The sequence below is a fragment of the Melitaea cinxia genome, chromosome 1 (genome assembly GCF_905220565.1).
Source record: "Melitaea cinxia chromosome 1, ilMelCinx1.1, whole genome shotgun sequence".
Lineage (NCBI taxonomy): Eukaryota > Metazoa > Arthropoda > Insecta > Lepidoptera > Nymphalidae > Melitaea > Melitaea cinxia.
Window position 1 is genome coordinate 5,345,051 of NC_059394.1, and position 12,868 is coordinate 5,357,918.

General features: G+C 31.2%; 2 protein-coding genes across 2 annotated transcripts in view; both read right to left on the reverse strand.

Moving 5' to 3' along the window:
- Window positions 1–12,403, reverse strand: part of LOC123655583 (guanine nucleotide exchange factor DBS-like) — a 114,715-nt gene extending 102,312 nt beyond the window's left edge. Inside the window, exon 1 of the mRNA XM_045591354.1 lies at window positions 12,235–12,403. Coding sequence (XP_045447310.1) covers window positions 12,235–12,403 — 169 coding nt within the window. The remainder of the gene's footprint in view (window positions 1–12,234) is intronic.
- Window positions 4,943–7,773, reverse strand: LOC123655594. The gene is made up of 4 exons (XM_045591363.1): window positions 7,577–7,773; window positions 7,002–7,282; window positions 6,666–6,896; window positions 4,943–6,425 (listed from the first exon to the last, which is right to left on the reverse strand). The coding sequence occupies exons 2-4, from the start codon at window positions 7,260–7,262 to the stop codon at window positions 5,220–5,222; spliced, it is 1,698 nt and encodes a 565-aa protein (XP_045447319.1). The 5' UTR covers window positions 7,263–7,282; window positions 7,577–7,773; the 3' UTR covers window positions 4,943–5,219.
- Window positions 12,404–12,868: the final 465 nt, after the last annotated feature.

Here is a 12,868-nt window from a genome sequence, read left to right on the forward strand (position 1 = left end):
AGACTTACCCGATATGCACACAAAATTTGATAATAATTATAATTGTGTTTGCTCGCAAAACGAAAAAAAAAAAACAAAATTCAATTACATCGACAAGTAATAACATCGTAAGAAAACGAAAAAATTAACAAACGCACTAGTCGTCACTGCGATTTTCGAGGGTTTCCCTCGATATCTCTGGTATTCCATCATCAGATCCTTGTTTCCTTATCACGGTACCACACCGGGAATATCTCCTTTCCAACAAAAAATATTTATTAAAATCGGTTTATAAATGACGAAGTTATCCCAGAACATACATAATATATATATTTTGAAGTCGGTTAAAAAATCGGAGTTCGCCGTTTCGGAGGAATATGGTAACGAACATTGTGACACGAAAATTTTATATATAAGAAAGATAACATGAAATTTTAATATATTTTTTTGCAGTTTTTTGAAAATATTCTTCGATAAAATAAAAAACAAATAATTGTAAACGTCGTCATAATTAAAATACTTGTCAAATAACTTACGGTCTGAAACAGCGCGAAGTGCACGTTTAGCGTTACACTTCCAAAACTTCATAACGACTGTTGCCGAGGTCAACGAGAGAGATGACACCAAGCGCGCCCACAAAGGCAAGTAGCCATCGTCCAACTGCCCGATTGGGGACGAAACAATGACTTTTGTTTACAAATGATTGACGCCGTGAATTTAATAAAGTACTGCGCGAAGTGGTCGGTGCAATGAGACGAGCACGAGTGCGACGAACGACACCCCCGACACAATCTTCGCTCGTAACTATCACGCATAGGAAGGCGTGGGAGCGATCCAGATCAGACCTTTGTCGACCTGGAATCCGCTAATAAGAAGTTATAACATTCTACGTAGGAATTAAAATATTTGATTCTAGAAAATATTTATATTTATACGTGTACCAAAATTGTACGGTAAGCCGACACCGGAGGATAAACCTGCCCATGACTACTTGGGAAAAATAAAAGAAGATAACATCAATAGCAGAAGATATGCAAGACAAATAAATGTATTAATGCTGATGGCAAACAATTCGAAAATTTGCTATAATGTTAATAACGTAATAAGTTACATGTGAAATTGTTTGTACCATTTGTTTTGAAATATTAAACATTTTTTAAGAACTAATACTTTTTATTACACGACCTTCATTTAGAAATAAAAGGCTCGATGTTATTATACCTTTACACCTAGTATTATACCATTTTGGAATCTTGTTGGCGTCAATTTTTGGAACGAAGTTCCTTACGGCAGGCTTGAAATTTGGCTAGGCGACCGAACTGAAAAAAAAAAGTGATACTAAAACCGTAAGAAAAATATATAACGGAAGTGACGTAATATCAGTCACACGACTGTATAATATGACGTTTGTAAAACTAAAATATTACTAGTAAACTTTTTTAAAATTATTTATGTAATTTTATACTGTCGACAAAAATAAATAAAGCGATGTTTTTTTTTTATTTCACTTAATACTTTGAATTATTATTATTATTTTGTTTGATTTATTTTATTTTACAGTATTTGTTATTTTCTAAAATACTAAATTTCCTAAACACTTTTATGTACTAATTAAAAACCAATCAACAAGATTAAAAAAAAAAATCAAGAACTAAAAAATATATATAAAATTCAATATTTTTTTTTTCAAATTGTGTTGTTTCTATACTATCCGAAGGAACTTCGTTCTTACCTGGTGTCCCATGACACCACATAATTTTTAAAAAACTTGCCATAGTAGCGTTCTTACTTTTTTTTTACACCACGATAAGTTGAGTAAAAGTAAAAATCTTAAAAATTTAGGGAAAAAAATAAATTTGATTAGTTTTTATGAAAAAAACTAGAGGCATTCTGGAATTTTTAAAGATTGTGTTAGATAGCAATGCTATTCAGGTTGCCTATATGTATAAAAAAAGTAATATTTAAAAATTTGTGTTCATAGTAGTGAAAATGATCATGAGGTCTAAATGTTTGACGATTTTTCTTCTTATTTTCCCCAAGTAGTCTTTGGCAGGTCTAACCTCCGGTGTTGGCTTATCGTTGAATTTGGGACACATTGTATATATAGAGTTTTTGTAAAATCGAACACAAAAATATTTTATAATCAATAAAAGAAAAGTGGTACCGTAAAAAAAGTTTATTTTCTATCACATCATGTCTTCCTACTTTCACAAATTTGGAAACAAATGCCAAACATCACGCTAAGAGCAAACACTACGATTCGAAGCAAGTCTAAGAGTCGCTATTGTTACATAAAATTATTTTAATGTACGATGTTTTATATAAAAGTATTGTTCAAATAAAAAATTGAAAGAGACAAGTCTTTGTTTTCCGCATCTTAAGAAAACACAAATTAAAAAAAAACACAGAATTAGCTGTTTCACTGGTCATCGTTAAAGCTATCTGACATATGATTATTTTCCACCACCAAATTCTACTTTATTAATGGGGTTTTTCTATTTGGTTGCTGTAAATTAAATACTTTAGTTAATTAATTGAGGTGAAAAGTGATTAATGTATTTTTCCTTCCGTTAAATTCTATTCGTAACTCAAGTGCAGGACAAATTATATCAACCGCTGGTGAAACATTCATATAACTAAAGTAAATTTCACAAGTGAAATAAATTTTTACAATCTCGTTATGTTTTAAGATAAACTGGTAGTTTTTTTTAAACCTTAGTGCTTGTTTCGAACCTTACAAACACACCAAAAGGATCAATAAATATTTACTTTTTAAGTATGTACTATTCAAGAAGTTTTATTATTATACCAATTGAAATTGACATGAGACTGTAAAGGCTACATAAATATGACACACTGAAATATTTTATGTACATCAATGAACTTTAGTCATAATTCACATTACTTTTATCATGTGTGCTTTTAGATCAAGAGCCCAGGAGAGCCAGACCTTTGGCATTTCATAAAAGTTGAAAATTTCTCATAAGAATCTTTCAGCTTTTATAAAACGATGAAAGTCTGGTCCGTACCAGCTCTTGGGCTATTTGGATTTAAATTAAAATAAATTACAAATATTAAAACCAATTATTGATCTAATTTTAAATATTAAACAATGGCAGTATTATACTTTATAAATTCACAATTCTATTTACGTAATAATCAAATCAATCCATTCATTTTTATTAAAATAAAATATTTATTGACCATCTCAGCTATTTGAACTATAAAATACACAGTAAGCATACATTCTAGGCACGATTCTGTACTTTACTAAAGTAATATCGATTACACACATATAACTAAAAAATTATATTTATCTTAACTTAAAATACAGTGAGATTTTTATATTTTTAATTCATGATGATAAAAACTTTTAAAAATGTATATGTGATATGAAAATAATTCATCAAATTGCCCAATATATATTTTTTTAAGAATTCTAGGGTGGAATAAAATATACATAATAATATAAATTTTTAAGGTAAGTTGTGATTACAATTTAATTATTAAGGCGAATAAAAATGTAAAGAATAAAAGGGTACTCAGCTTTAATGCTACAATTATATCATTTTGCAGATTATAAAATTCACAAGGCTACACTTTTACAAACAGCTTAGAAATATTTGCCACTGGTGCAAATGTTATATTTAATAAATTTCATTATTTAGATATAATGACCAATTTAACACAAAAATAAGAGTAATTATTGCATTCTGGTCCTTACTTTTCCATTCATTTTAAGACTGTCACTATAGACCAAGCCTTTTTTTTAAAAATCCTCTTTATTAGATTTTGAGTCACAAAACACACTGTTCAAAGGCACGTTTTAACAAGAAAATATTTCTGCATTTAACTAGACCATAAATTGTCTATATGTCTCAATGTAACGGCTAAAACTTTACAAATTGATCATTATACTTCATAAATAATTATACCAAATTAATAAGATTCCTAAAATTCCAAATTATTTTCATATTAAAGCACTTAATGCCAATTTTATCTGCTAGAAATTCAAGCAGTCTTATGTATTGACTTACAAATAAAATTTTGCACATGATATAACATTACATTACAACATAAAAGTATCTTTATGTTTAGTAAAATGTTATTTTCAAGACAAATTTAAATTATTACATAATATATATATTTAAACGAATGATAAAACCAAAACCATGGCGATAGCTAAGTTATAGTGAAATAAAAATAGTTTATCTTAATCAAATTATATACTATTTTGGTTTTGATTGGCAAAAACACAGTATATACTCATCCCCACTTATGTTATACTTCACTGAAAACTATGAATATTTGAAATGATACTTAAATTTATACCTTAAAATCCTAGAGGTTCAGTGTTGTTGAGTAAATTCTAAATTTACATACTCTTTTGTGATACATATCTTAGTCTAAAGCTGCAGTTTATAGAAAACTATTTATTTCACTAAAACCATTCACTAAGCCATTCATGGAATAGCTCTTTTGACTTTTTTAATTTGATATGTATTAAAGTACAAAATATAAATGACTTCATTGAATGCCATGGAAAATTGAAGAACATTACTTTCTATTTTCTAATACAAATAATTAAACACCAATTATGTCAAAGAATTACAAATCCACATCATAATATGAAGGCACTGCTTTTTTTTTTAATTAAAATACATGTAAATTTGTGATGAGCAATCAATTTGACAAAAAAAAAATAAGTTAATAAATCAATATGGTTTTAGTAACATAGACTTTCTACACCAAAATCGGAGAGCACACATTATTATAAATAAGAGAGAGAACTAGGCAGGTTTGAGTAATCTCAAAACATGTAAAGCAATTTTAATGCATGTATATGGTCACAACTAATACCATAATAAAACAAAAATATTCCAATATTTAAATTAATTAATTCAAAATAAAGTTTTACTGCCTATCTCTCTATATTATTATCATAAAAATAAAACTACAAAGCTAGCGCTAGTATTGTGTAAATATGATTAAATTTATACTTAATAATAGTCACTAAATCAGTTTATAAACCAATACTGAAAAGGTGTTACCTAAGTATCTTTGCTTACTTATTGCCAGAGTTACAAGTGGCTTTATATAATTAACATATTCAATCATAGTGATTGTGGGAACTATGTAAACAGTTCAGTCACAGCGAGATCCATGTTATATAAACGTGTATACCCACTTTGTTCCTCAAATTAGGAATAGACACCAACGGAGGACAGAACATTCTCTTGTCAATGTCTGTACCATGCTCCTTGAACTCTCGTTTGAAAGTGCGAGACAGGAGTGACAATATACGCTTGTTGTGGTTGTTGTACTACTGCTAAAGGTATGACTTGCTGTGCCATTTCCACAGGTTGGCCATTGTCTTCTGATACACCAAGTGGTTGGACACAATGTTGTTGAGCAACTTGCTGGACACCTCCCACTTGTTGTGTGAGCACTTGTTGATGTTGACTCACTTGTGGTACCAGCATCTGCTGCTGCATCTGTTGTTGCTGCTGGGGATTCTGTTGGTGTATAACAACATGGGGACCCTGATTTTGCATTTGTTGGTGTTGAACTTGAACTTGTTGAACCTGTTGTTGCTGTTGCTGTTGAACCTGTTGCTGCTGTTGCTGTTGTTGTTGTTGGGCTTGTTGTTGCACTTGCTGTTCTCTTTCATGCTCTTCCTTTTTCTTAGCTTCCATAGCTGCCTTTTTAGCTTCTGCTTTCTCTTTCTCCTGTTGTATTCTAATAGGATCCTTGTTTTTGTCGTATGACATACATTTACCACTACGGAATGGAACCATCTCTTTAGGCATTTCTTGCTTTTTAGTAGCAAATTTAACATGTGGAAATTGATCCTTCATAAATGCTCGGAATGTCGAGTAACCCATGAGCTTTACTCCAGGTTCTAAAATTTCTCCATATTCCTTATAAGCTTCAAACAAATGCTTTCTTGAGTCCCCTTGAATTATAACAGTTTTACTAGTTTTCTTACCTTCTCCTGAAGGTTGTACATCTTTGGGAGAACTTGCGTGTTGCTTTAGATATTCCTTTAAGAAGTTAGTTGCATGTTTGTAAATATCGAGTGTGAATGTATTGTATGGTTTCTTACCAACATTGCCATGTATCCTTGGCGCTACTCCATGGGTCATGACATGCTGCCTGATTCTCTTCAACTGGTAATGAGTTACATTCTCGAGATACAAAAAAGCCTCTAAGCAAACTTTTCTACCTTGATATACATAGCAAGCCCTTAATCTCCTCCTAACTTTGTGCCTTGACGTTTCAGCCGGATTAGCTAAGCTTGCCATAGTTATACCCATCAAGTACATGTCGTGTTCACTTTTAGTCAGTTCAGCTATATTGAGCCTGTGCCGGTATACAGCCTCTGGATTCAATCCTCTATAGCAATTGTCTTTGCAATCACAGCCTCTTTTCAATCTTTCCTTAACCTGAAAAGAATGTAGACTTATTTTTTTAAAAATGGACTCTTTATCATTTATAATAATGAAGATCCAATAATAAGTAAGGATATACAAAAAATATTATTTGATTTTTTTAATTATCATAAATAAATAAAAATATATATTATATATTATAAATATAAAATTAATATATATATTATAAATATATAAAATGAAAAGTATTAATTAAGTCATAATAAAACAATGTAAATAGTATTCAGTAATTACCTGAGTCGGATTGTCTTCTAATTTGTTATCCAAGACCTCTTCATCACTATCCGATTCAGCAATTTTTTTCTTCCTCTTAGCGCCTGTTTTTTTTTCAACCTTAGGCTTAGTGTCAACCTCCATGTCACCCCCTTCCACATTGGTCTCAAACTCAATACTGTAGGTGCCCGACATTCCTTGCAAATTACCATCTCCATTTTCAACTTGTATTGTGTGTCCTTGCCAGAGAACCTGTAAAGTTATTACATTATAACTACTTATTTTTGTGTTTTTATGAAAGAGCATTCAATTAATAGTTAATTATTCAGAAGAAAACAACATTGCATAATTAAATACCTGCTCCTGATGTCCATTATAATTATGCTGTTGCATGTTTTGGGCACCACCAAGTTCGAACACGGAGTGTTGACCCATTACAGGGGTGTGCCATTGTGCACTCTCACCGTATTCGCCGCCGCCGTTCTGGTCCGATGGTATAGACACAATTATAGCCTCTTTACTGTCTACACTTCGACGCTCCACCGATAAAAGCGAGTGCAGGACTTCACTTGCTTCCTTCTCAGCCGGATTTACAACTTCCATTTTCTCATAAGACATTACTCTTCCTCGACGCTACACTACAAGCGAACATTCACGTCAAATCACATGTACCTACTTACATACGTGTATGTACATTGAGCATGGACATTGAGCGACATGACAAACCCGCCCTGATCGTTTTAAAAATCTACAACCCCACGATTGTCTCAAGAAAACCGCGATAACTTTTCAAATTCATGTAAATAAACATAACAAAAACCGTGCAATTATTAACCTTAATCGCGTTTTTTAAGTTTCATTATCGCATAGCGGATCGAAGTCCCGTGGAATATTGGGCCATATAGTCATAGCAGAGAAAGAAACAAACTCACCTTTTTTTCGATATTTGCACAACTTGGACACCATAAACTGTATTACTCTGATTACTCTTTGGATATAGATTAGTTTACTTCACTTAATTTTGATATTATAGTCATAATTAAAGAGAATTGTACATAAAATTCACAAAACTCACGGAAGCAATATGGCGATACTCTTTCCGTGAATAAATTCGGAGGACGCCGTAGAACATGTCGCTAGTCCAGTGCGCAGCCACTGCACGTCGCTACTATCTGTGTTTCCGTATCGACGCTTTAGACTCGATTGCGCGCGAAATTTGAAATGTGTTGAAGTTTGAATGATTTTAATATCACTTCAATACACACTAAATAGCGAGAAAATCTCATTTTTATTTGAGACAAGAAAGTATTTATGAAATTAATATTTAATTATTGGATTTAATGTATTTGTGAAGTTATTAATATAAACTAGGAATCGCTTGAAATGTCATGACTATCACGTCTTATATAATTATAATAGTAGCTTAACTTTAAATTTAAATATTAAACATTTGATACAGTCAATTTGTACTCTAAAGGGCCGTTAGTGGGAAAGTTTCGGGGTAGTTCTGATTTATTACATTCTATACGTATTTTTGGGCGCTAAATCCGAATCTCAGATTTGCGAACAAAATTTCGTGACGCAACATTGAAAAAAATCTATTTTACGGGTTATTGCCGAGTTTAACTCGAGTTCGAGTTTTAACTCGAGGACGATTAAATTTTAGTATATGTTTTGATTCAAGTAATTAAAGTGCTTAAAATTTTCTATAAATATCACTACTTAGTTTTTTTTTTCAGACCAACCGTTCGGTCTCAAATGCGAGTTGAAAATTGGTAAGTTTCAGCGGTGTCTGCAAAACCCATTTTTTACATTCCAAAACTTTATTATTTATATAGAAAATATAAATGAAATTATTAAAGTAATGTAATATGGCGATGTATATATCCAAGAAAAAATCAAGAAGGGTCTGATTCGAAAAAAAATAAGATTCATATTTTTAAATATATCAACTATCAAACCATTATGAAGGGTCCGCATTGGCGCGGAACAAAATGAAACGCTCAACTCCCATCCGTTCATTTGGCATCAATATTTTTCATACATATTAAACTGTGTAATATCTAGTTACGGGATATTCACTATGTGTCCTGGTAGATAGATAGCTTAACGAGTAGTAGTAATTGTCTATTTTTTTAGACATAAACTATGTCTTGTAAATTATTGTCGTGTAATTGACACGTAGAGTACCTAGCACGCAACTTTCTTAATTATATTTCAGTAAATTTTAAAACTATGGTCTGTGCCTGTTGCGCTGGCGGTTGCGCGTTTGATGACAAACATTTCTATTGACCATACAGGTGTTTGCCGTGGTCTGGGTGTTTGTGCAGTCCTTGTAGGTCTCCCCACCGTGCCTCGGAAAGCACGTTAAGCCGTCGGTCCCGGTTGTTATCATGTACACCTGGTAGCGATCGTTACTCATAGAAGGGAATATATCCGCCAACCCGCATTGGAGCAGCGTGGTGGATTAAGTTCTGATCCTTCTCCTACACGGGGAATGCCCAGTGGTGGGATATTACAGGCTGAAGCGTAAGCGTAAATTTTAAAACATTATAAGTTATAAACGACGCGACGAGTCAAACGTCAAACGTCGTTTTTCGATACTCGACAGATCGGTGTTCAAGCGCCTTTCATTCACGAATTCAAAGTGTGACTTAAAGTTATTAACCGTCTTCCAAAAAAGGAGGAGGTTCTCAATTCAACTGTATTTTTATTTTATGTATGTTACTTCACAACTTTTGACTGGGTGAACCGATTTCAACAAAAAAAAAAAATATTCGAAAGGTGGTGTGTGTCATTTGATCTCATTTAAATTTGTTTGGGAACTAACAACTACTTTTCGAGTTATATCTAACAATGCGTTTTTACTTGACTATTTTTTCGTCGACCTACGTTGTATTATACCGCATAACTTGTTACTGGGTGATCCGATTTTGATGATTTTTTAATTGAAAGCTGATGTTTATCATGTGGTCGCATTTAAATTTCATCGAGATCTGATAACAACTTTTTGAGTAATCTTTGACAACGCGTGTTTACTTGACTATTTTTTCGTCCCCCTACGTTGTATTTACTTGTCGATTTAATTGAAGTCGGTTTTTTTTTTCGTTTGCGAGCCAATACAATTATTTTACTCTTCTTTTTTACTTTTTTGAATCTGTCTGACAGAATCAGTCCTAATGAATCAGTTTGAAAACAGATTAATTTGATAGATTAGAAAGCCTTGTTTTTTATAGTATAAACAATAATATTATAGTACTTTAAGCAAGATACAATTCAGTTTCAAAAATATCTATTTCTAGCGACCGCGCGGCTTTGCACGGGTGCAAAAACTATCAGTCTTCCTCTACTATTTTATGCATGTATTATACATATAAATCTACCTCTGGAATCAGTCTATTTACAAACCGCATCAAAATCCGCTGCGTTTTTTTAAAGATCTAAGTATACAGACAGCGGGAAGCGATTTTGTTTTATTATTTTAGTGATTCAAATCAGGCTGATAGTTCCTAAGCTAGGTATATAATATTAGTACAGGTTAAGTCATTATCACGTTTCTAAGTTGACGAACTCATATTAATAAACAAAAGGTTTGTTTATTAATCTCAGATGACGACGTTGAAAGTGATCATAACACCTCTATGACTACGAGTATTTCCGCGAATAATAGTTCTCATTAACTGCTTGAACGTATAATTATTATTACTATATAAGTTCATATTAACAGAGATATTACATGATCGAAGTTTATAAAGTAAAAAACTACTTAATACTAATAAAGGAAGTGTTAATTTATATTACATAAACTTTTGTAAATGAATAGTTACACGATTTCCGACTTCATCAATTTAAACTTATTTTGCGGATCGAAGCTCCAATCAAAGACAATACGAAATTTTTTTTACAATTTATACTCCTTTATATTTAAAAGTAATTTAAGCAATATAAATAGCAATAGTGTGTTAATAATAATAAAGCATGACGAATATAGTTTGATGCTTTTTTGATAATGTTGATGAACGTTTTAACTTTTAACGTTACGAAATAAAAATTAGTGATTTGTTTTTGGTGTCGACGTAATTTTTAAAAAAAAGAGAAAAAAATAACCATTCAACTACAATTTGAACTGTATATCAAAACACCTAAATAAAATTTTATTTGTGTAACGATCTGAAATATCAGATAAGATTTTGTTTATTGCACAACACAAACATACTATCAGTCTTTCGGTTTTATTTTAATCATTGATCAAATTATGAATTGATCGTTACTTTTAAATAATTATGAACGGGACAGTGATGGTCCGGGAGTCAGGTACAGATTTTTTCAATTATTTTCTTCCAATCGAAACTTCGTAAAATGCATTTGAGATTTATATTATGAATATTCGCGACCGTTAGCTGCGACTCCATGGGTGGGGGCGGACAGTAGCAGCCTCCCACGCATGGAGAAAAAAAGAAGTGTTTTTTAGTCATTTTCTCCCACTTTAAAATTTGTCGGATTATAGTTTATCTTAATCTTGAAGGAATAATGAAAGGGGGCCGACCATAACATGGTGGATTATACGTCGACTGGCTGCTTATTATACTTTCAATAATTTCCTCTGAACATAATATAAATTTTACGAAGTTTCGATTGGGAGAAAATTGGTCATGAAAATCTGTCACTGGTTCCCGGACCACAAAAATCCAGTGATTTTTAAAGTCTGTTTTATATAGTTGTGATATAGCTTATATAGAACAGGTCTGACGTATAACTGAATCTTATTAATTGTAAGAGATAAAAGTTTAATTACGAAATAATTATTTTCACTTTTAAAAGAAATAATTAAATAATTAGCGATTTAACAGACGCTTTTCAATCTATAACGTTTAATTTAATATTATTGAATAAATTAGAAAATACGTTATTTCAATTTTTACTAAATTAAATAAAAAATTTACAAATTATTAAAATAATTAATTTTAATTATACAAATTTTGTAGTACACTTTTATACTTATATTTAAGTATTTTTATAAATTTTTCTTCATAAATAAAATATCATGTAGTATTTCATTGTTGTATAATTTGTTTGACATAAAAATGTCTAATCTTTTTCTTTAGGTCAAAAAACGGATTTTAGAAAAATACACTGTTATAATCAATTTTAATAAGTTTATGTTATTTTATTTCAGTAGTACACAAATATAAATTGAAAATTACACATAGAGAGTACTCTGTGTAATTTTAAAATAAAAAAAAAAAACGCTTAAATAAAATTTACGGAATAACATAGCTAGTTTAAGTGTATTATCTATGGAATAACATTAGTGTAAACGAAACTTTTCTCACATAAAAAATAAAATGTTGATGAAAATTTTTTCTGTCACTAATCAAATTAATTGTCAATTTCAGTGATTGTTGCGTTTTTTTAAAGCGATTAATCAAAGTGAATCGTAGACTTATTAATATCTTTTCAATAATTTATTTTCAATTGCTGTATATTTTTTGTTGATTTAGCTTATACAATAAGAATATAAGCAGGTTAGTTTAAATATTTCATAATAAAAGCATTTTTTTTTAAATATAATATAGAATGTACTTACCACCAAAGGAAGAATCCAGAGTGAAACAGCTGCTTCGTGACTTAACGATTGTTCCTGGAGACGGTCCATCGGGCCACTCCATCCTTTCTTCCATAGCCTTCGAAGCACTTCTCTTGAATTGTTCCAAGAAGCTGTCTATTTGCGTCTCAATACTCGTAGGAGAATTGGCCATCGTTACCACCGAAACACCGAAAACAAACACAACACCGTCTTTCGACTACGACATTTTACAAATAAACTCTAAATATTTTTCTCGTTAAAGGATTATGTATAGTAGTAGAATCTCGTTTAAATTTACGAATATCGCAACATTTCACCATTATAAGGCCTTTGTAGTTTTAAACGCGGTTTAATGATTTTTTTTTAAAGAAATGACACTGAAGGCATCAAAGAAACTATTGGGCAGCGAAATATTCTACTACGGATACCGTTATACTATATTATACAGCATCGAAAATAAAGAGACTCCCACCGACATCTATCGATCGCGCTGAACAGCTGTTGTACGAGAGTTGCCACTAGTTATATAATATATACAAAAATTTCTGTGTATTTTTTAAATTCTATTTAATCGAAATGCCTTATATTCATCAGCTATTTACTGCTAAATAATAATAGCTTGATATACTTCTTTTGT

What these genes read in the sequence shown, in the direction of transcription:
- LOC123655594 (XM_045591363.1), bottom strand. Translation starts at nt 7,262, where the DNA reads ATGTCTTATGAGAAAATGGAAGTTGTAAATCCGGCTGAGAAGGAAGCA. An exon ending in ATAATGGACATCAGGAGCAG is followed by an intron (nt 6,897 to 7,001) that starts GTATTTAATTAT and finishes ATAACTTTACAG; the next exon opens with GTTCTCTGGCAAGGACACAC. An exon ending in TAGAAGACAATCCGACTCAG is followed by an intron (nt 6,426 to 6,665) that starts GTAATTACTGAA and finishes CATTCTTTTCAG; the next exon opens with GTTAAGGAAAGATTGAAAAG.